This window comes from Crassostrea angulata, chromosome 2 (assembly GCF_025612915.1).
Source record: "Crassostrea angulata isolate pt1a10 chromosome 2, ASM2561291v2, whole genome shotgun sequence".
In the NCBI taxonomy this organism is placed as follows: Eukaryota; Metazoa; Mollusca; class Bivalvia; order Ostreida; family Ostreidae; genus Magallana; species Magallana angulata.
This window is the reverse complement of record NC_069112.1, coordinates 80,794,590-80,819,731: the sequence shown is the minus strand read 5'-3', so window position 1 is coordinate 80,819,731 and position 25,142 is coordinate 80,794,590. Positions and strand designations below refer to the sequence as shown.

Below are 25,142 nucleotides of genomic sequence, written 5' to 3'. Positions count from 1 at the left end.
TATCAACGGACGTCAAAGAATTTGAGAGAGAGAGGAGAGAGAGAGAGAGAGAGAGAGAGAGGAGAGAGAACATGTCATGTTAAATGGAGAAAGTCAGTTATAGTGAGAAAAAGAAAGTCAGAGTACACGTTGCTCAGAAAAGTGAATGAGAGAGAGAGAGAGAGAGAGAGAGAGGGAGAGAGAGAGAGAGAGAGAGAGAGGGAGAGAAAATCAAAGAGCAATAGGTAGCAAGGGACAGTTTCGGATAAAGTACCCATCAATATTTTTGTAAAATTGAGAATTCCTGTACTTGAAGGCTTATTAGTGTTGCTAAAATTCATGAAATGAGTTTTAATGATTAGGCCAAAAAAAAAATATGTGTGTTTCCTATTTCATCAGATATTAAAATAGGGTAGGTGAGCCGCCTTTTTTTTTTTAATGAGCTTTTCAGGTTTTTTTCCTTTCCTAGCATATGATTTTTCTATACATTAATAAAATGTATTTTACAGGTGGACCAATTGTGAATAGTGACAACTGTTACAGAATTAAAGCTTTCTTAAATCTTAGATTAATTTGGAATGTATACGAAGATTTTATTTTTATGTAAATAGAAAATATAAATATGACAGCCACTATAGATTAACTGAGTATAATGCTCATTTTCACAAATATATTATATTAATAGTAGTTATTAGTTCTATTTTCTTGGTTATCTGACATAACAGTAGACATTAATATCATAACTGTAGGTGTTGATTTCATAAACAGAGGAAATTCTGGTTGATCAGACGAGTGCCTTAGGTGGCAGGGGATAGTTTCGAAGGAAAGACCCGGTCAAAATTTTGAAATAAAGGGAGAACCTGGGGTTTGGCTGGTTATTTGAGGGGTATAAATTGGTAGAATATTTATTGCATTCATTTTGTGGATAGAGGAGCTCATGTCAATTTCATTGATATATGACACTTTAATACTGGTAGCACTTTTCATCAGATATGGAATAAAAATGCGAAACTGAGGCCAAAATTTTCACTTTCGGTTTTGTGCTTGAAAAGTAGGGTGGGTTCAAAACACGAAATGTCACTCGAAAAGAAGGTGATTGACCCCCCATCAATTGGTGATTATTTGCATGGATATACATTAAGCTACAAATCCTATGGTAGTTTATGGCAGTTGCTCGGGACTGGAGCGTGGTTCTGGACCCGTGAAAATGTGAAAAAAGGCCAATTTTTCAGAAAATTTTGAGACCGTCCCTGGCTGTTCTTTATAGTGCTATATGTAAGTTGTACTTGTTTTATTCTGAAATGTTTAAAAATTCTCAAGAGTTGGGACCATGTGTCCCCTGCATGCAAACCAATTTTAGCAAATTTAAAAATCCACTGAAAAATTAAATCTCATATATGAGCACTATCTGCCTCACATTTCCTCGACCAAAAAAACTATCCCCTGCCACCTTCAAGAAAATGTCAAATTTTTACTAGGCTTGAAATTGAACAATATGGAAACAGAAAAGATGTTCAATGTGTGTAAAATGGGAAACTGGCTGAATTTTTATGATTGCTCAACCCTGTGATGAGATTTAGGGGCCAGAATGTAACAGGGGGTGGTCCATAGAAAAAGTGCAACTTTTTAGCGTTTTGGGTTTGTCCTTATTCTAAAACCCTTTATAGGCATTTTATTCTTATTGATATAAGATGCAGGGTTGAATTTGAATTAACTAAATAATATTATACCATTTTCTTTAAATTTTCTTGAAATTAATTGATAGCCATGCAGTTTTATAAGTTTTAAACCCTTTGTTTTGATAAGAAATTGCTAAATATTGTTCTTTCTCAAGCTAAAACAGAAAAAAGTAGCTTTTATGGCTAAATATATATTTTACATGTGCTACATGTAAATTATATGTAATTACATGTAATTTTGAATAGTTAATATTTGCATTTTAAGTCATTATAAACAATTTTAAAATGTCTGATTGTCAAAAAAGCACCCCCCACCCTTCAATTTTCTTCACCAAAAACCCCAAAATAGCCTTTGTTTCACATTTCTCTTGATAAAATCTCATAGATACACAAAATTGCTCCCATTTAAAACAAAACACATATGTCTGGTTTCTTCTTTATTGAAAATATATCAAGAAAAATTGAATTTGTGTGCATTTTTTAACCATTTGTCATTTGCATGTATTCCGACCTCATGATGGGGGTGTGGTCATGATGTTCAAATTTGGTATTTCTTTATGTGTAAAACATGTATTTCAATCTTTTTAACAAATAAATCTAGATCTTTTACTATTGGTTAAAGAATAAACAGAGAAATTAGGTTTCATCATCATCCGTTCAGCATATTTAGGAAATGACTCCTCGGGTAAGATGCCTGATTGCCATTTTCTAGGTACCTGTCCCTTATGAAGAGATGAAAGTGAAGTTTTGTGTTCCAGATAAGTTGCTTTTATGTTCCAATAGAGTTTTTAAACCTGTTAATACCATTTAGAAACAAAAAGGTTGATTGCAAGGAGTAATAGTGTGTTTTTTATTATTCCCATTTGCAGGGGGATAGGTGATACATATGAGTTGAATTCTCCTATATGTTGTTACTAAATGTGAATATTTCAATGTTTTTACATCAGATTTGGATAAAGGTTTCTTGTTATAACTGATTTTAAAAGAAAAAATGTCTTTTGGATTGAAAGAAGTCATGATACATCTTGAAAACCTTACAGAAACGGGTTAAGGTGATTCAGCCGGGAAATGGGGTAATACTTAAACAGCCATAACTTTTTTATTTTTTAATGAAATCAGACCAAATTTGAAAAGTTTTACTCAGAATTGCATGAACTTTCTGATTGTAAAGTGTTTTGGTTAGTGAGAAACAAACTCTAAAAGTTAAAGGTGGCAGGGGATAGTTTCGAAGGAAAGACCCGGTCAAAATTTTGAAATAAAGGGAGAACCTGGGGTTTGGCTGGTTATTTGAGGGGTATAAATTGGTAGAATATTTATTGCATTCATTTTGTGGATAGAGGAGCTCATGTCAATTTCATTGATATATGACACTTTAATCCTGGTAGCACTTTTCATCAGATATGGAATAAAAATGCGAAACTGAGGCCAAAATTTTCACTTTCGGTTTTGTGCTTGAAAAGTAGGGTGGGTTCAAAACACGAAATGTCTCTCGAAAAGAAGGTGATTGACCCCCCATCAATTGGTGATTATTTGCATGGATATACATTAAGCTACAAATCCTATGGTAGTTTATGGCAGTTGCTCGGGACTGGAGCGTGGTTCTGGACCCGTGAAAATGTGAAAAAAGGGCAATTTTTCAGAAAATTTTGAGACCGTCCCTGGCTGTTCTTTATAGTGCTTTATGTAAGTTGTACTTGTTTTATTCTGAAATGTTTAAAAATTCTCAAGAGTTGGGACCATGTGTCCCCTGCATGCAAACCAATTTTAGCAAATTTAAAAATCCACTGAAAAATTAAATCTCATATATGAGCACTATCTGCCTCACATTTCCTCGACCAAAAAAACTATCCCCTGCCACCTTAGAATTAAATCGTTTCAACAATTTAAAAAAAAAAATGAATACATCATTAATGGTTTAAGACTAATTTTTAAAATTTCATTTGCAACTGAAATGCAGCATTTTAAAATCATATTTATAATGTGAATGATTGTTAGGCCTATTCAAAGACTTAAGATGTCTGCAGTCTCCACACCCAGAAATATAAAAAAAACTTTGCTTCTGCTTTTTTCATGTACATCTTTATATTAATTTTGAACACATTACTGCCCTAAAAAAACTATTTTTTGCATTGATAATTTAGCTATAATAACCAAGGATAACTTTCATCCATGCTGTCAATCTGCACTTAGAAATCTTTAAAACGCTTTGATAAGTGGTGTTTTCTATTCAATTGTTACAAGCGTTTTTTAAACTCTGATTTGTAAAGACTTTATTGTTTAAACCAATTACGGTTGATAATCTGGATTTGGAATAAAAAATAGGGTCGGTCGGGAAACCGGAAACACACATATTTTTTTTTTTGCCTTATCATTAGTTAGAGGGATGTCTCTTGTCGAAATTGATATGCAATATGTAGGCCCCATATTTTAGGTACATAAAAATGAGATTCAGAAATAAAATGCGAAACCTGCGGCTATGACTGTTGTGTTGACTTTACACAGTGAAAATGCAAGTTACAGACGGGAGGGTAAATAACACGAAAAGTAGGTGGATGGGACATTATAAACTATACACCAGTAAGTTTCTGACATGTGATGATGCAACATGCACATGGTACAGAAGGTCAACCCTTTGCAGGGAATTGGCTGGGGGAGGTCTAAAAAGCTGAAAAATCATGAAAAATTAGCAAAATATGAAAGGGTCAAAATCTCAAAAAATCCAGTATGTAGAGAATTTTACAGGTTTTGACTAGTAATTTTCTTCAGAAATTAGTGATTGGCCTCATGAAGAGTAAATTAAAGGAATTTGTGCTGAATGGGAACTGAGGAAATTCTAGTTACAGAGTTCCGAAGACGCACGTTCCCCGACTACAATGAAATGTATTAAAAAAACTGTCCTGTGCCACTTTCAAGACTACATGGCATTTTCAGATTTCTAATTGAACTGTAATTTTGAATGGATTTTGTACCATAAGTACATTTGTAGTATATTTTGGTAAAATGGATGATTTTGTTGGTTATATATGTCATTACATGATTTATGATCTATAATATACAAGGGGAGTAACTGCCTTTTAAATGTGTAAAATGACTACCACTAGAGTAAATTGGCTTAGAAAGTAGGTATTTTCTATCCTGATGACAATTAATAGGCTTACGTTAATTACCGAGATAAGAATTGATACTGTAAAACAGTTTTGATCAATTGAATCATTTAAATTATAAATTTGCAGCAATTTTGCTGTCCGATTTCATGAAATATTTAATAACATTAAGCAACCTGACTTATATAACCCAATTTTTTTAAAACAGCATATTTTTCTTTCAAATAAAATTCACATGTAGACAAATGCAGTTATCAAAATATATATGTCAAACAATTCAAGTTGTTTCCTCCTACCCAAAAGTTATATTTTAGATATATTTACAGAATTCAAAAAGCCACCCCCTCTTTCCAATTGTCTCCATTACCATTACATGTTGGATATGTAAATGTACATTTGACCTTGAAATAACATCTGCTATAATAATTACTCTTGAAATGATCAAGAAACAACAAATGTTTACCCTTTTATTGTATATATGCATCAAAAATGTAGAGAAACATGTAAAATTTGAACATTTTTCATGGAATTCTCATCTGTCCCAAGGTACCCGGATGTGTTTGAATTTCATTTTAATTAAGAGCAGACTTCACACTTGTAGGTCTTACTATTTTAGCAAAGTTAAAAGGAGACTAGAACCCAGAATAGATAAGATATTCACTAAATATGATTATAGGCTTATTGTTTCATGAAAACAAGAAATCACATGTATGGCGGCATGCCTTTTTGTGAATAAGAATGTTACATTTCATCCATTTACCAAGAAAAAATCAATTTTCAATATCAGCGATGGTTGTTTTCAAATATATGTGAGAAATGACTCAAGGGAATTGCCACAAGTTTCATAATATTAGGTTAAATCTGATAAAGAGAATAACTTGCAAATAACATCATCAGATAAGGACTTCCTGCAAATATGCACATCTACCGGTATTCCTATGTTAACCACACAATGTTTTTTGAGTAATTAGAGAAAAATCAATATTCGAAACAAAAAATATTTCTGCAATGGGGTATCGAACTGAGAACCCCAAGATTTGTAGGTGAGAGTGTAGCCACTACGATATTTCGCTTGCTACTTGATAGAAGGTAAAATTTGTTGAATTGTGTAGTCAATTTGGATGATGATAGAAAGAAGAAATGGAGCATTCTTTCGTCCATCTGAAGTTGATACCCAATGTTGTGAAACCTTTAGAATAGATAGGCGCCTATAGTGATTGGTTGAGAGAACAGTATTTGTTCATCAGTTTATTAATAAAATCAGTGCTGTTTGTAAACAATGTGGCCGTATAGCGTTGACTAAGAAAAAAAACAAGCCAGGTCAAACTCTGGTCGCCAGCGGGTATTTGAAGGTGTGGAATGTCACGTCGGCTCAACTGATGCACATTCTCCTGTTGATTTGAAATGCACGTGCTTAGAAATCTATTAACTGTCATGCATTTGTGGATTACAAGTAGGAAAATCTTAACTGAATTAAGGCCAGTCATGTATTTCAGCCAAGTCGGTAAATAAACAAACTGAAAGAAATGTAAAAACAGATTTTTAGTGAAATTTGAGCATGAATTTATTAGATACAAAGATCGAAGCGTTGAAATTTCGTTTCTCGGGACGATGGTTTGATGCCGCTGGATTGGATAACTTTCTTCAATATGGTTCATTTCGTTTCAAATTTGTAGGGCAATTAGATTTAGGTGTGAGAAACAATCCCATGAATTTTCGCAAAGTTCTACAGAGTTTAACTGGAGCTGGAATTTTTATTCGGAGGCGTAGTCTAAAACATGGTCTGGAGTCAAATGGCAGGCAGAGTTTCAGACTTTCAAAAATATCTGACAAAAGGTTGTAACACTTTGTTAGGTGTTCTTTAAAAAAGAAATATTAATTTCAAGTTCAAATATCGAGGGTCAAGTTCATATAAGAATTCAATCCTTGTACAAAAGAAGGGAAAAAGGGGGGGGGCGAATTGTACACTGCAATTTGGCAACTCCTTAAGTTTGATTTATTGATAATTGTAAATTTAATTCAGCACTTATTGTTATGAACAATTGTTGACATATAAGTGAATGCATGTGCAATATTTTTCAGCTATTAAAAATCGACCATAACTTTTACATCAACCGCTAAATAGTGAAAGTAGTATGTCAAAGACCTGTGAAAATCTCCATCTCAAAAGCGCTTGATCATGTTGATTCCTAATTCGTTCCTTGGACTTTAAATGTTTACCTTCAAATATTTTTTTGCTGATCAAATACAGAAAGGCCCATTGTTAGTGATCAGTGTATTTATAAAGTTTTTTCTGCTTCTTTACAGTGTGACATGAAACTTATAGGAGTGTCTGGGAATCAGAGACGACCGGGAATCGGAGACTTCACTGTATTAACTCATCTTCACTGTATTGGCTTGTCTTCAACATAGGGTTTTTATGTGGTATTGATTTTGCTCTGCATCAATCTCGTAAACTTATTAAAAAAAGACAATAGGTTTTGCAACTTGAACATGTATTAAGAAAATAACAGTATAATAGTTTGAGGTATCTTTACAGGTTCCTTGTGTATCAATAAAGAGTGGACTGATGGAGCAAAGAAAGAGTTTATGCGGTATAGTATTCATGTAATATCACTATGTTTGTGTAGCTATATAGTATTCATGTAATATCCCTATGTTTGTGTAGCTAAACTCTGTATTTTTAGGTCACCTGAGTCATTCAGGAGACCCATTGCTATCACAAGTTCGTTGTCGTGTGTCATTCATAGACATTATAGTATTCATCTTTTAAATGGGTATGAGGGCAGTAGTCATTGTGTTAGTCCTGGGGTAAGATCTGTTGCCCGAAGGCCTAGGTCGAGGACTGCATCAATTTCTTACCAAGGTACTGACAATATAACTATTGCCCTCATCCCCATTTGATGGTTGATCTGTAAACAAGAATAACATATCCTAGTGGTAATGTCAGGGGAGGGATATTTAATTATCTTCTTGGGAGAGATTTAAACAATTAGCCAGGGTGAGGGGGATAGCCGATAATATATCATAGGCCAGTAGTTAATATAAATGACCTCATATTTGGAAAGTTCCCATTTTACATATATTAAAAAAGTAAAAGCAGCAAGAGTACAATAGTTTAGCTGAGAGAGAGAGAGAGAGAGAGAGAGAGAGAGAGAGAGAGAGAGAGAGAGAGAGAGAGAGAGAGAGAGAGAGAGAGGGGAGAGAGAGGGGAGAGAGAGAGAGAGAGAGGAGAGAGAAAGAGAGTTCATATTAGTTAGACAAACAGTTAAAGTCTGTTCTCTACCTGGGGTAAAGAAAAAACTGCATTTTGCATGTAGTTTATACACTATCCATCGGAATGAGAGCTCAGTTTAGATAGTGTCACATTTCACAAAAAAGTTACAATAGGATCAGACAAAATGCAAATTTTGGGTAAGCCTATATACTTCTCTAAAACAGACCTAAAACTAAGTCATTGTTATGTTTGAGAAAGGAACAAAGAGTACATGTTTAGCAGAAAAAGTCAGAGAGAGAGAGAGAGAGAGAGAGAGAGAGAGAGAGAGAGAGAGGGGGGGTGAACATACATCTGTTTGATAGAGAAATAGACACAGAAAATTGGCATATATGTGGGTAGGACTGGGAGAAATGTCTGAAAATACTAAATATCTAAGAGATAGAGAGAGAGGGAGTGAGAGAGATTAATGAAGAATGTCAGAGAAAGTGAGACAAAGAGAGAAAAAGTACATGTTGATCAGAAAACTGAAAGAGAGAGATAGAGAGAGAAACAAACAGAAAGTACATATTATGGAGAGAGAGAGAGAGAGAGAGAGAGAGAGAGAGAGAGAGGGTATGTACATACGTCTCATTGAGAGGGAAATAATACCCCAAAGGCGGGGAATACATGTTGGAAAGACTGGAATAAAGAACACTTCTATTTCCTTAACAGAGAATGTCTGAAAATAGTAAACATTTGAGAGAGAGAGAGAGATAATGTATAATGAAGAATAACAGAGATAGAGAGAGCAAGAGTACATGTTCGCTAGAAAAGTGAATGAAAGAGAGAGTGAGAAAGTTCATATTTTGGAGAGAGAGTCAGAGAGTAGGAGAAAAAGAGCAAGAGTACATGTTAAACAAATGATAGAGAGAGAGATAGAGAGAGAGAGAGAGAGGGTGAACATACATCTGTATGATAGAGAAATAGACACAGAAAGCTGGCATATATGTGGGTTGGACTGGGGGAAAGAGATGTGTATTTCCTTGAGAATGTCTGAAAATACTAAATATCTAAGAGAGAGAGAGAGAAAGAAAGAGAGATAGCTTAATGAAGAATGTCAGAGATAGTGAAACAAAGAGAGCAATATACATGTTGTTCAGAAAAGGGCATTAGAGAAAAAAGAGAGAAAGAGAGAGTACATATTTTGGAGAGAGATAGTGGTAGAGTGAGAGAAAGAGCAAGAGTACATGTTAAACAGTGACTGTTACACAGAGAGAGAGAGAGAGAGAGAGAGAGAGAGAGATTAATGAAGAATGTCAGAGATAGAGATATATAGAGAGACTAAGAGAGCAAGAGTACATGTTGATCAGAAAGTGGAATGAGAGAGAGATAGAGAAAGAAAGAGAAAGTACATATTAAGGAGAGAGAGAAAGAGAGAATGTTCAAAGAAGAATGTCAGAAAAACAAATAGTAAAACAAAGAGAGAAAGAGTACATGTTGGTCAGGAAAGGGAATTAGAGACAGAAAGAAAAAGAAAAAAAGAGATGACATATTTTGGAGAGAGATAGAGAGAGAGAGAGAGTACGAGTACATGTTAAACAGTGCATGTTAGAGAGAGAGAGAGAGAGAGAGAGAGAGAGAGAGAGAGAGAGAGAGAGAGATGTTTAATGAAGAATGTCAGAGATAATGAAAACAAGAGTACATGTTGCTCTGTAAGTGAATGAAAGAGAGAGAGAGAAAGATAAAGTACAGATTTCAGAAGGAGAGAGAGAGAGAGAGTTCATGTTAATGAGACAGAGTTAGAGTTCATGTACATGTTGTAACAAAAAGGAATGAGAGAGAGGGAGAAAGAGAGAGAGAGAATGTTTAATGAATAAGGTCAGAGATAGTGAGACAAAGAGAGCAAGAGTACATGTTGATCAGGAAGGAGAAATAGAGACAGAAAGTACATATTTTGTAGAGAGAGAGAGGGAGAGAGTGAGAGAAAGTTAAGAAGTGAATTTATAGAAAGAGAGAGAGAGAGAGGGAGAAAGAGAGAGAGTATGCATGTCACAGATAGAGAAAAAAAGAGAGAGGGAGAAGGTCACCAATGTTTAGCAGAAAATGTCAAAAAGAATTTTTTCAAAGTTTTAACCAAAAAAAATTATCTTTTGGTCGAGTGTTTTTATTATCTGATGATAATAGACCATTAGTTATCTATGAATCAAAATATATTGTTATTTCAAAATAAAGTCTGGTTTAAATTGATATATTCCTTACACTCAAAATGATATTATATAAAGCATGTAATGATATTGTATAAATTAATTATATTATAAAATAGTTTTGAAAGAATGCGGTTGACATAATTCTAAAACACTTTATTTTGATTTAACAGGTTGTGATTCAAAGATATAGACATGGACACAGCAAGCTCCACATATAGTGCACATAAGTGTTCTAAGTGTCCGGGGGACACAGAGTACCATTGTGTATCGTGTCCATGTGATCTGTGTCCCCAGTGTAAAGAGAACCATGTAAAAAATCTCCAAACTATAGACCATGATGTTGTGTCACACCGTGATAAACTCAACTACATCCCAACACAAGAGATCTGTGTGAGACATCCTAGCCATGTTTATATAAAGTACTGTGCACCTTGTCAAGTTCCTGTGTGTGATTCTTGTTCAGAGGACCAATCGCACAGATTCAGAAGTTTTCTCTATGGCCAAGGACAGCACGAAATACTGGATATACAAATAGCCTATAAAACAAAGCGACAACAACACAGAGGAACCATTCACACCATCAGAAGTGAGGCTCTCTTTTACAGACCTGTTTTCCTGCCACGAATCAAAACTGATTTCAAAACCTGTCACACAAAATTCTCCCTCTATCAATCAGAGATGTTAACAAAGGCCCAGACACTGAAGAATCTCATTAACAAATTGAGAAAAGATTTCATGAAAAATGTGTTTTGTGATTTTGATTTCAAACACAGATGTTTAAAACAGATGATAGAAATGATCAGACATATTATCAGCCTACAGGAATATGAACTCAGATATATACAGCCAGAATTCACATTCAGTGCGCTACAATTCCTTTCCTCCATAAAGACAGCCCTCCCCCAGATACATCTTACACTCCACACCAGCCAGCTCTCCATGACTGAGTCACTCAACAAGGAGGATGTGATGGAGTCACTGAGTGCAATCCAAATCACAGAGAGAGGAAACCGACGCGTAGGAAACCAGTGTCTGCTGAAACTGACGTCTGGTGCTGAGTTCCATCAATCTCTCACACTGACAGGTGTTGGTTGTTGTGATCACATTTCCCGTGTGACATCAGACCGGGTCTGGGTCAGTGATCATAGAAACAATCTCATGTTGACAGACACAACAGGTGTCCCTCTACATCGTGTGGAGGATTCATTGAGTGGTTTAGGATTACACACAGTGAACAGTGAGAGTGAACTGATTTATATAGATTGGAATTATAACATTAACAAACTGTCAGAGGATATGAAAACAACCACCACATTTATAGAGAGAACAGACTCTACATGGAGACCACGGTGTGTGTACTGGTCCCCGTCCACTGGGGATCTACTGGTCGGGATGTATAACTATAGGACAAAGACAGGCAAGGTAACCCGGTACAACCAGAGTGGACGACTCACACAAACCATACAGAACCACAACATAGGACAGGGACTGTATAGAGAACCTAAATATATAACAGAGAACAACAATAGGGATGTCGTGGTGTCTGACTCATTGACTGCTGTAGTGGTGACAGAGCGTGGAGGAAGACATCGTTTCTCCTACACAGGACATCCATCAGGATCACGACTAGTGCCATGTGGAATCTGTACTGACGCGCTGTCACACATCCTGGTGTGTGATGTTAGAACCCAAACAGTACAGATGTTAGACAGGGACGGTCAGTTCCTGTCACATCTACTGATAAGACCATCAGGGATATTCTATCCATGGAGCCTGAGTTATGATGTCAACACTCACCGTCTCTGGGTCGGATCAGAGGTCAAGAAGACGGTGGTTATATACAGGTATATCACCAGACAGGACGCTCTGACAGGTAAGTCTGGGTCATTATCATTGTAAACTATATAATATGTAGTCACAAGTCAGACATATATAGAATGTGATCTTTATCATTTGTCAATATAATGTAAGTACATATTTATATATAAACAATCAACATCACATACTGAGATGTAAATACATTACATGTCTGTTGAATAATTGACTCATCACATATATGTATATATTTTTTAAGTAATGAATGAATGAACTGATTAATAAGAAAGATGTATATATGTTTATTATTAATTGATTATGATAATTGATACATTACAACAAACATTGCTGTACCAATCATTATACACGATGTGATGTTTGTAATCAATCTGTTCCATCTGACTGTTTGTGTCTGATGTTTGTAGATCTGAATCCAGCCACTGCTGATGTGATGGAGTCACTGAGTGAAATCCCAACCACAGGGACAGAAAAACCACAGCAAGGAAACCAGTGTCTGCTAAAACTGATGTCTCCCCCCGAGTTACTTCCCTCTCTCACAGTGACAGGTGTTGATGGTTGTTTACACATTTCCTGTGTGACATCAGACCGGGTCTGGGTCAGTGATGATAGATACAATCTCATGTTGACAGACACAACAGGTGTCCCTCTATATCGTGTAGAGGATCTATGTAGTGATTTATATGGAGGATTACACACAGTGAACAGTGAGAGTGAACTGATTTATATAGATAGGAATTATAACATCAACAAACTGTCAAAGGATATGAAAACAACCACCACATTTATAGAGAGAACAGACTATACATGGAGACCACGGTGTGTGTACTGGTCCCCGTCCACTGGGGATCTACTGGTCGGGATGTATAACTATGATACAAAGACAGGCAAGGTAACCCGGTACAACCAGAGTGGACAACTCACACATACCATACAGAACGACAACACAGGTATGGGACTGTATAGTTTCCCTATCTATATAACAGAGAACAACAATGGGGATGTCGTGGTGTCTGATGATGGTACTGTAGTGGTGACAGAGCGTGGAGGAAGACATCGTTTCTCCTACACAGGACATCCATCAGGATCAGGACTAGAGCCACGTGGAATCTGTACTGACCCGCTGTCACACATCCTGGTGTGTGATGATACAACCGAAACAGTACAGATGTTGGACAGAGACGGTCATTTCCTGTCACATCTACTGATAAGACCATCAGGGATATTCTCACCATGGAGCCTGAGTTATGATGTCAACACTCACCGTCTCTGGGTCGGAGCAGGGTACAACAACACGGTGGTTATATACAGGTATATCACCAGACAGGACGCTCTGACAGGTAAGTCTGAGTCATTATCATTCACATTAATTAGATATAGATAACTAAGACACACAGTCCGTGTTAATTATCAGTCAATAAGATACATGTAAGACATGTTTATCTGTGCGATTGTTTGTCAATATAAACAACTCATTGTTACAGGGTTAGCTGTATCTATTTCATTAATTAGATGTACAGTCACATGTCATTGTATTTACTTGATTAGAATATAATGTCATTGTAATTAATATGCTGACACATGTATTTGTGATTCATTATTTTGTTTCAAGTTAATTCAATTGGTTTAATTAATTAGATAAATATTAAAGCATGTGTCAATGTAATCAGGTTAAACTTTTAATTTGTAGATGTAGCTCTATCATTACATAACATGTATGATTTTAATTAACAGTTAATTAATGACTTGTTGTAGATGAACACACACCCCGTCCTGATTGGGACAGCTCAACACCAGCCGTATAATGGAGATAGCTGGGATATTGACAGGTTGTAAATGTTTCTGTACAAATCTAGTCTGCTCTCAAAACCACACATGTTGTTTGTCACTTTGTTCAACATCTGCAGCTGAAATTGAGCTGTGTATAATTCACATGGACTGTAATACTGACTCCTGTTTATTTCACACTTTGTGATCATCCAAACATGGCTGTCTGTTGCTGAGTGTGGAATGTTATACAAATTTCACTTTGCTTAAAATGAATTATCATCAACATAAAATAAATATTTATATGAAGTCTATAAAAACTGGATGTAAAAAAAAAATGAATTATTAAAATTGTAATAGATCTTTATCAATTTGAACATTTATGGTTATCATACCCTCGCTCTGAAGGAGAGGGGGGTTACCATATACTGTTTTACCCTTGTGTGTCTGTCTGTCTGTACGCCCTTTTTTACATTCGTCTGTCTGTCTGTAAGAAAAAATTCTGTCACATTTTTCTCAACAACTGATCGTTGCCGGTGCTTGAAAATTCAACACACTCTTTGTTCAGGCATGCTATACGTTGGAATATATGTTTGTACCTGTTAAGTGACGACTTTTTTGCCTAAATTTTCAAACAAATTTTCGTAAAGAATGTTTCAGCAATTATTGATCGCATATGCTTGAAATTTTAATACATTCTGTGTTTAGGCATGGCACACGCTCGGATCTATTTTTTGTAAAAATTGGACATCAACTTCCTGTTTAAGTCGACTTTGCATATTGTGTATATTTACATCAGAGCGGGGTTATTACTAGTGAGCATTGGCTCACAGATATCGGAGTAATATCATGTTGGTGTTGATCATTAACTAAATCATTCATTAGTCTATTCTGTTTCCTGTAGATGGGCCAATTTTACCTGACCTTGGGGGGAGAAAACAGAACACCTTCCTTGAAATCCTTACAGAGGAAGACAGAAAACAGACATTGGCTACGTAGACCACTCACTGCAATATGACGTCATTATCTTCAAGTACGCACTGACCCGAGTCACTCATGTCACCTATTACAATTTGTCTTTATCTGTCATCGTGTGGTGTGTGTCATGCGTCTTTCCTTTACAATTTTACATGTTGAACTTCTTCTTGAAAAGTTCACGGCCAATTGTTACCATATTTGATGTGAAACATTGCTACAATAAGAAGAATTTAGATTGAATATAAGTGAGTGACCGATATCTGGACTTAAATAACGCGCCATTATTTGAACATGTGTTCTGTGTACATGAACTATACAGTAATTACTTATTATTCTGTCTTATCATTTTTATTTCACAGTATTTTATCTGTTTAAAGTCTGTGGTCTGTGTACATGAACTATACTGTAATTTAAAATAGTAATTTGTCATTTTACATTGATATCAATTGTTTGAACCGAGTTTTCCAAAGGAGAAATCCAATTATTGAAATGGTGAAAGGGGCACGCCGGCGGGCAGCTGGGAGAAGGGTACCCCTATTGTACTGCAAATCAATTGTACATATATCAGAGATGTGCATAAAACTCGGATTTTTTGTGAAAATTTATATTAAAAAATACCAGCTGTCGAACTTGGTTATTTTCTCGCAGAATATTGCATATAGGGTACCCTCATTGTACGGATAACTCCTCCTACCGTTTTCAAGATAGGAAATTTTTGTCTTGTAGATCAATTGTACATATATCAGAGATGTGTATAACTTGGATTTATATTTTTTATTATTTATGTGTACATACACTCTACAGTAATTAGTTATTGTACTCCCTTACATGGCTTATCAATTTTATCTTAGTATGAGTGTAGTAAATTCTCATCTGACAGTATGTATTTAATTCTTTTAAATGCTTTTATAATACCCTGTAATTTAGTGATGGGAAAAAGATGTTACTTAAAACTGATGATTTTTTTTCCTATTTGCAAAGAAAAAATTGTGTTTATTGATTAAACATTATATTCAAAGGGAAGTAACTCAAATTTGAGTTCTTCAATTACAAACGAATAAAGAGTTATTCCCCTTTTTGTAATATTTTATAGATAAAGTTTCATCTTAGAACTGGTTGTTGACCCGGGTCCCCTGACATGTTTTTCTCTGAAAGTTAATTGAATATCAGTAAATATAATTATAAGATTTTAAAAAATGCCCTTAATAAGAATATCATTGGTGGATTTAGCACATTTCTTTATATTGATCATGTAAATAGAAAACTCGTGTTTATGTAAATAGTTTTTGAACAATATTGCAACTAAGTTAAAGTGTACTGATTTTTTTCTTCAAAAATTTGATTTTTTCTTTGTATTTGCCCTTACCATGAAATACGTAATTCTTATATACAAATGATTGTTGGTGAGTTGTAGCAAGCTGTAGATAGAACTCAATAAAAGTGATATTTATTCATAGTTTTGTACTTTTTCTTAGTAAGACAGTACTGTAATATTTGGTACAAAAAAGAAGAATATGATACAGTAAAATTATGTACAAGAACAAGACAATTATTCATTGGGGCGAACCAAATAACTGACAAACCAATCTCCTTTTGGAGTCACTATAGTAAGATGTTAATAGAGACTAGTCAACAACAAATTACAAAATGAATTTTCATCCAAGTACTCAAAGTTGTTTCAAGAATTTCATTTTGACTGAAAGGTTTAATTCTGTGTATTATTGTAAAAACTGTTATTTTGATAACATATCTGTTCTAAGCTGAAGATTAATCCATAGTTGTAACATGATCGTGCATGAAATAAAAAAATGTTATATAAACTTTATTTATATCTGTCCTAAGCTGTCATTGTCAACCGACGCAACCGGGGTATCAATTTTAACAGTTGCCCTCCCAAAAGGGCACTATTTAATTTATTATACTGAATGTCTTAATTTAAAAAAAATGCTGCTTTTATATAAGGAAAAAGGAATCATTCTTTGAGTATCACGAGGTAATGATTTTGGTCGGGGCGTGATCAAATCCAATAAAGCCCGAAGGGCTTTCTGATAGATTTGATCATGCCCCGACCGAAATTATCACCTCATAATATTCAAAGAATGATTTCTTATTACTTATATAATTTTGAGCCATCATGCGATTAAATATTTAAATCTTAAATAGCAGACCCCGCTGGCGCCTCGATTTGGCGTCATTTGTATTATGGGTTATATAGTACAAAATCGATACGTAGTGTTATTACAGGCAAAGACACTGGAAAATGTAAATATAATTATAGAAATGAAGTGAATGCTACGGCGAACCGTACGCGCATAATTTACGCACATGTAACAATTCGTTGTGTTACCCGTTGCCTTTCATGTTAAATACTGAAATCTGATTAGTCAAGACGCAGTTGATAATCCGTTCTTTTACCCTGAGCATTAGCAACAGACCTGACAACGGGTAACACAACAAATTGTTACATGCGTGTAAATTATACGCGTACGGTTGGACGTAGAATTCACGTCATTTCTACATTAAAGCAATTGAGTTTTCTTTTAAATGAAGATATTATATATAAAAAGTGCCAGTTTGGATAGAAACAGTTGAATTTGACACCCCTCGGAAACCATTGTCAACCTCCGCTTAGTGACAGTTGACCATGGTTTTCTTGGGGTGTCAATTTAAACTGTTACCCTTCCAAACAGGCACTATTTATATAATAACATATATAATGTTACACGGAATTAGGAACTTTTATGTTTAAACTGTTACCCTGCAATTGTGCAATAAAACCGCATATATATGTAACGTTACATAAAATAATGCACTTTAACCGCATATACCGTCACACGCAACAACACAATTTACGCATACACTTCTACACGCAATCACGTACTTTAACACATCTACCGGTACATGCATGTACAATCAATCACTTAAACGCATAAACATACTTTAAAACACATACCGTTACACACAATCAAACACTTAAACCGCATATACCGTTACACGCAATCGCACATTTGGCTCATAACCGTTTGTTGCAATAACACACTTTAACACATAAACCGTTACACGCAATCACACACTTTAAATACTTTAAATACATGCAATCACATACTGTTTCATACAATCACACACTTCAACACATACGTTTACACACGATCAAACAATTTAACTCAAATACTGATATTGGCAATCACTTTAACTCACATACTGTTTCACACAACTAAACACTTTACTGCATATACCATTACACGACATCAGGCCTCAGGATCATGAAGGAATTTTAGACTTAAGACAAAATTTCAGTCAGCCATAAAATTTTTGTTTATAATAAAATGACGATCAAAATTTGTAATTAACACATTTATATCAAGCCAATTTTAGTAACATTTCAATTTTGTCAGTGTTTTCAATCTAGAGACATTAAGAGAGTATACAATTTTTGACTTAAGTCTAAGATTGCTTCATGATCCTGAGGCCAGGTACTTTACTACATATAACATTACACGAAATCAGGTACTTTACTACATATACCATTACACTTTAACACATAAACTGTTGCACACAATCAGGTACTTTTAGGTATATACCGTTACACAAAATCACGCACTTTACTACATATACCATTACACGCATTCACACACTTTAACACATAAACTGTTGCACACAATCAGGTACTTTTAGGTATATACCGTTACACAAAATCACGCACTTTACTACATATACCATTACACGCATTCACACACTTTAACACATAAACTGTTGCACACAATCAGGTACTTTTAGGTATATACCGTTACACAAAATCACGCACTTTACTACATATACCATTACACGCATTCACACACTTTAACACATAAACTGTTGCACACAATCAGGTACTTTTAGGTATATACCGTTACACAAAATCACGCACTTTACTACATATACCATTACACGCATTCACACACTTTAACACATAAACTGTTGCACACAATCAGGTACTTTTAGGTATATACCGTTACACAAAATCACGCACTTTACTACATATACCATTACACGCATTCACACACTTTAACACATAAACTGTTGCACACAATCAGGTACTTTTAGGTATATACCGTTACACAAAATCACGCACTTTACTACATATACCATTACACGCATTCACACACTTTAACACATAAACTGTTGCACACAATCAGGTACTTTTAGGTATATACCGTTACACAAAATCACGCACTTTACTACATATACCATTACACGCATTCACACACTTTAACACATAAACTGTTGCACACAATCAGGTACTTTTAGGTATATACCGTTACACAAAATCACGCACTTTACTACATATACCATTACACGCATTCACACACTTTAACACATAAACTGTTGCACACAATCAGGTACTTTTAGGTATATACCGTTACACAAAATCACGCACTTTACTACATATACCATTACACGCATTCACATACTTTAACACATAAACTGTTGCACACAATCAGGTACTTTTATGCATATACTGTTAAACACAATCAAACACTTTAACACATATACAATTCTGTTACGCATTCTGTTACAAACAGTCACGCACTTAAACGCATATACAATTACACGCAATCATACACTTTAACACATAAACTGTTGCACGCTGATTATATTCTAACTGACACTCATCTAAATCTTAGGTATCTGTATTAAATAAGTCTTATTTCGGCATTGTTTACACTGTATTCCGATAATTTGTCTCCCGACATGATCTTCTCTTTTAAACATGCTTGTGACGTCATCAAGGATAATTATACGTAATAGAGAGAAATCGAAGATATATTCAGTTAGAAGAGTTTCTGGTGATATTTTATGTCTGTAGTTTTTATAATTTTAACCAGAGATAAAGTTCAAATCGACATGTTTCTGCGTAAAATATGACATCATGCTGCTTATTGTGACGTCATATCGATCAGAGGAATTTGATCGCTGTGAGTTGCCTTATCATACCCGCGAAAATGCTTAACACATCTTTGCAAAATTTTATGGTTATAACGAATTCGGAGAAAACGAATTTACGGATATAGCGAACTGATTTTGAGTCCCGTTGAGGTTAATACTAACGAAATTTAACTACTTTATAACGAATTTTTTTACTGTTTAAAAAAGTTTGCACTACCATTTAACATAAAAAGTTTGAATGAATTTATTTATATATATATTTTTCAATTCACAATCCGTTAATTAAAGTATCAAAGTAATGTATTTTTAATTTAGGCATCAATTAGCAAAAGATACAGTCTGGTCAAAGAAAACATGACATTGTACATAACGAATTGGCTATAAATATTATAACGAATTGTTTATACGGATAAAACGAATTACGGATATAACGAAGTAATTTCATTGGTCCCTGGGACTTCGCCATAACCGAGTTTTACTGTATATCTTAATTTTAATTACAAGGTACATTTAGTAATCATCAACAACTGTCATAACAATAAATATGAATATGGAAGAAAAGAAACATGTTTAAAGTTGATGTAATAGTCAACTCATTCATAGTAATGTCAACATTTTTGGATATTTGGATACAAAATTAATTAAACAAGTTAAACATTTAGTTAACTTAATCAATGAGACAATGGGTCAAAACTTATCTCTGCTATAGTACTTAGTTATATTTTAAACAGAAATGTTGTCATTTCACTTACCTGGCTAATAAACTAAATTAACTAATCTAGGAGACAATTAATCAACACTTATCTGTGCTATGATATTAGTTATAGCTTTATCTTAAGGTGGAATAACACATCATCACAAAATGGCTGACCACTGATCAAAACGACATTTCGTTTTATTAAATAGAATTTTATCAACAACAACTAACTCCAGCTGACAAAGTGGATAAAGTATATGGCTTGTGAACGGTACATCCCGAGTTTGAATCCCGCAGGGGCTTAATTTTGTTGTTACTTACTGAATGGAATTTTTTAGATATTATTTGTTATCCCCAAACTACAAATAGTTTGCTTATTTGACATGTTTGTTTATTTATCATTATATCTTTCATTATCAAATAATTCACAGTAAACTCGAGTGACTTGTTTCAAATGCGTTATTACACTTTTTACAGGATGTTGTCAGTTCACTTCTCTGGCTAAATTACTACGAGATATTGCATAGTTCCCTGTATTATCTAAGTCCTTTTGTTTATATTACAATGTATTCTATCCTCCTATTAATAAATGCTTTTATCTATTCATTTATTACTTAAATACTTATTAATAACAAGAGGCCCATCGGCCATACTGCCACCTGAGCAACACTAGACATAAATCAACTTAATGAAGGCATATCTAAAATATCGGGACAAAGAATAAGTAAAATTGATCCTCTTTTTAAAATAATTCAAAATGTTCTACAGATGTTTTTAAATTGGGCACTTTTTGTAATTAGATGATTTCATAGTTATATGAAATTTTGACCATTGCCATTCTCAAAATGATCTTATACAACTGTTTACATAAATATAAACCTGCATCAAATTTTGAACCCCTTGTGTGGCCCAAGAATTATCCATATCCACAGTCTGAACAACTGAGAATCAACAAATGTCAATAGGAGAGATTGTTTCCTTTGTAAAAATTGGACGCCCTTATAGTCTTCTCCTTTTTTATATAATTTCTAAATACTTTTCTCTATATATATTAAACTACTTGAAAATGCTTACATTCAAGCAACAGCTTTTCTGCTTAATTAATATCCAAAAAAGAAGATATTTCTCCATACATTCCTATATAAAAAATTGCCCCCTCCCCAATGCTGAGACCATCCTGCCCCCGGGGATCAGGTCTTCGGTAAAGCATACCTCTGATGATGTATTTCCATGCTAAAATGTTAACATGACTTTGTAGGTTTGTTTTTAAAAAACGCTATAACTTAAGCTTCTTCTGAATTATAACGTTAACTAATAATCATACAAATACTGGTATTGTATTACATTGATGTTATAAAATGTAGTTATAAGTTCAATTGAATAATTAAACTACGCAAGTTGAAATAAAAGCTTCAAAAAATAAATTATTAATAATTATATTCATAAGCAAGTTTATTTGTCTTTATTAAAACTTTAATTGGAAACAATTTATACTTTTGAAAAAAAGATGATACTCATTTTCATTTTGCATCAGGGTTAACATACATAGAAACTGAATATGAAGACGACTTTTCTTTGATTGAGTATCGGCTATTTTTAATGCCGTGTCCAAGGTTGAAAATTATATAATTTAAAATTGTTGACAAAAGGACAATCATTAGAGGCAGTGTTTAGTGTTAAAGAAAGTGTTAGTGTTAGACTATAGTAAACCCATAACGCCAGGATATACCTTATCATTAACTAACAATCAGGGCATTTAAGACCTGTCTATATTATTTTGACAAGAGGTTTGATAATCAACAAATAAACATCAAATCTAAAATAATTTTAAGAAATAATTTGTCTTTTTTTTACTTAATCTATATTTGCAATAAAACTATATATATATATATCGAAAATGTTCAATTCTGTGTGTACCTTTTAATGACGTCACAATGATTACCGCACACACTTTTCGTTTGACGTATTGTATAGATCTATATAAAACACGGTTATGATTTTACTGAGAATTTAAAAAAAATGGGTAACAGAAAAAGCTTATGTAAACCCTCTTAAAATACAATGTCAAGAAGTGGTGTTATAAGATAATGCACGAAATAATTATGATGATGCCAGACTCAAATTCCCATACGATTTGGCTGTCACGACAGCTGTCGTATCTCTAATCCAGTCGAGCAATAATGAACATCAAAAAGTATTTACAATCTTTATCTTTTTATATATCAAATCAATAAATTTACAGATATACATATTCACATAAAAAATATTGACAACAAAAAATGTTTATACTATCACATTAATAATGGTCTCCTATGGTGGTACCTCTGTCTGCAGTGTCCCTCCAGTGCTCCTCCAATGTGTCTCCCTCAGTACCACGTCCTAAGATGACGGCTTCCGCCCACCAGATTCCAGCGTAGTAAGTGAATAAACGAAGGAGGTTACACGGGTGGTAAGATGTTAAATACCTAGACACTTGTGACTATTGCTGGATTATCACCGGAACACTGCTGAAACCTTGCTGGAACCTTTTAAGTTGATATGAATAACACTATTTTCAATTAAACGTTTCAATTTCACAATATGTTTCCTTTAGCTAACGTACTGATGTACATTAACAGTCATTAAGTTAATTTTACTTACTTTTTACAATGATTTTATTAATCTGTTAAAGAAAAGACGTGAATATAAACAAATAAATGCTATTTTTTGATGATCGTTGCAGATTTTGATGGCAGCGACCATTGCAGAAAAAAAATATAACACGCTAACGCTGAGAGAGAGAGAGAGAGAGAGAGAGAGAGAGAGAGAGAGATAGGGAAAGAGAGAGAGAGATTAAAACTTTTTAAGTATTAAAATATAATCCAACAGTTTACAGACACAGTTAAAATGATTAATCACAGAAATTATTCACCATTGGGTCTATAAAGGACTACAATAAGAAAAAAACTCATAAATAAATCATTGTATGAACTATTTGCTCTCTCACGTCTCACGTACTCACATTTTCATCCCATATATAAGTATACCAAGTGCATCCCATAGAGGCTGGCTTTTCTTGCAAGTTGCAAAACCATGTATTATAGTTTTAGGCATATCATTACAAAACGTACAGCAGTCAGGGGTAGTAATTCTGATTTTCTTAAGATAATATTTAACAGGAAGAATTCTATGGAGAATTATCTAGTGTAACCAATTAATAGTTGAATCGTTGGTAGTTGAAACATCATGTACACAGATATCATTTGGCAAAATATCACATAGCTCAGCATTCCATTTGTTGATAGCTGTAGGTATACAATCATTTGAGGTTAAACCTATGTATATATGCTTTGTTACATTTTTTTTTTAAACAAAATAGACTCATAATAGAATGGCATAAATGTAGTACAGTCTCTCTTTAAAATAGACTTATCAATAGACAACTACGTCAAGTATTTTGATACTGTACATATTACACTATTATATATAATTGGAGGTATAGATGAAAATTGAAATCTTTCAGTAAAATCTATTCTTGAAAATATGATTCCATTTTTATTCACAAAATCTCCTATGGTTTTAACCCCTTTCATATACCAAATTGTTGATAAATTCGTATTTACATGCAGTGGTTATTTAAGAGTTGTACCACACAGGAAAATTGAAAACATTCTTGGTATTTAATGAGCCTATAATCATTTGCTCAGTATAGCAGAGCCAAGAATTAGAAATGTCTTTCCAAAAAATAGTATTTCTTTGAACAACCATGCATGATAAAAAAAAAATTAAAAACAAAGTTCTTTTGCAAATACAGAACCATTTATTTATTAAAAAAAAGAAAAAGCCCATCAATGGTTTTTAGCCTTGACTTAATTCTTTAATCCATGAACATTTAAGAGATGCCATGAAGTTAGAAATGTTAGCCATTTTATAACCACCTTTTAGGTAATTAAGACTAACAACTTCTCTATTAACCTTATCACACTTTCCAAATAAATTCAACAAGCTCTTACTACGAGATAAAATTACATCTTGTATTAGATTTGGAAGTGAAATAAACAAGTGGTTAAGTTTGAGAATAATTAAACTTTTTACAACTGTGATGCAACCGATGGGAGTTACAATTATCCTCCTCAACTCTTGAATAAATGAAAAAAATATGTTGGCAGTTGTTTAATTTATTGATGTCATTTTATCTAAATCAACAGAAAATTCCATTTCAAGTAAATTAAAAGAAGTGGAGCCCCTACCAAATTTCCAACATAAAAATGAAAAACTTCGTTAGAATTTTTTAGAACATATCCATACTATTTTTGTTTTAGAGCTGTTTATCATCAAACCTGAAATGTGTGAAAAAAAAGTATAAAGTATCAAGAGCTGCGAAAAGTGACATTGGTGAACCATCTAAGATGAGTGAAATAACAGCTGCAGACTGAAAAAATCTTATGTTCATTGCCATTGACAATTATACCTCTAATATCAAAGTGTTGTTTTAGGAGAATAGCTAAAATCACTGCACATATCAAGAATAAATAAGGAGCTACTGGGTCCCCCTGTCTTCATCCTCTTTGGATTTTGAACTGTTCTGACAGGTAGCCACATTGTAAAACAGAAGCCTTATAATCTTTTTTGAGAATGTTATCCAATTTATAATATTATTTTCAAATCCAAAGTCTTCTAGAGCTTTGTGTATAAAGGACCATGAAACAGAATCAAAGGCTTTCTCAAAGTCAATAAGAACTAAAAGACCTGTTATGTTTTCATTTTCAGCGAACGACATTAAATCATAAATAATTC

The 25,142-nt window shown here is 33.9% G+C and overlaps 1 protein-coding gene and 1 pseudogene across 4 annotated transcripts in view; both read left to right on the top strand.

Annotated features, from left to right (window-relative positions):
* Window positions 1–14,985, top strand: part of LOC128171013 (uncharacterized) — a 136,583-nt pseudogene extending 121,598 nt beyond the window's left edge.
* Window positions 1–25,142, top strand: part of LOC128171010 (uncharacterized) — a 555,905-nt gene that overhangs the window by 387,889 nt on the left and 142,874 nt on the right. For all 4 annotated transcript variants that reach the window (XM_052836772.1, XM_052836773.1, XM_052836774.1 and 1 more), the window contains one exon: window positions 12,406–13,338. In XM_052836772.1, coding sequence (XP_052692732.1) covers window positions 12,406–13,338 — 933 coding nt within the window. The remainder of the gene's footprint in view (window positions 1–12,405; window positions 13,339–25,142) is intronic.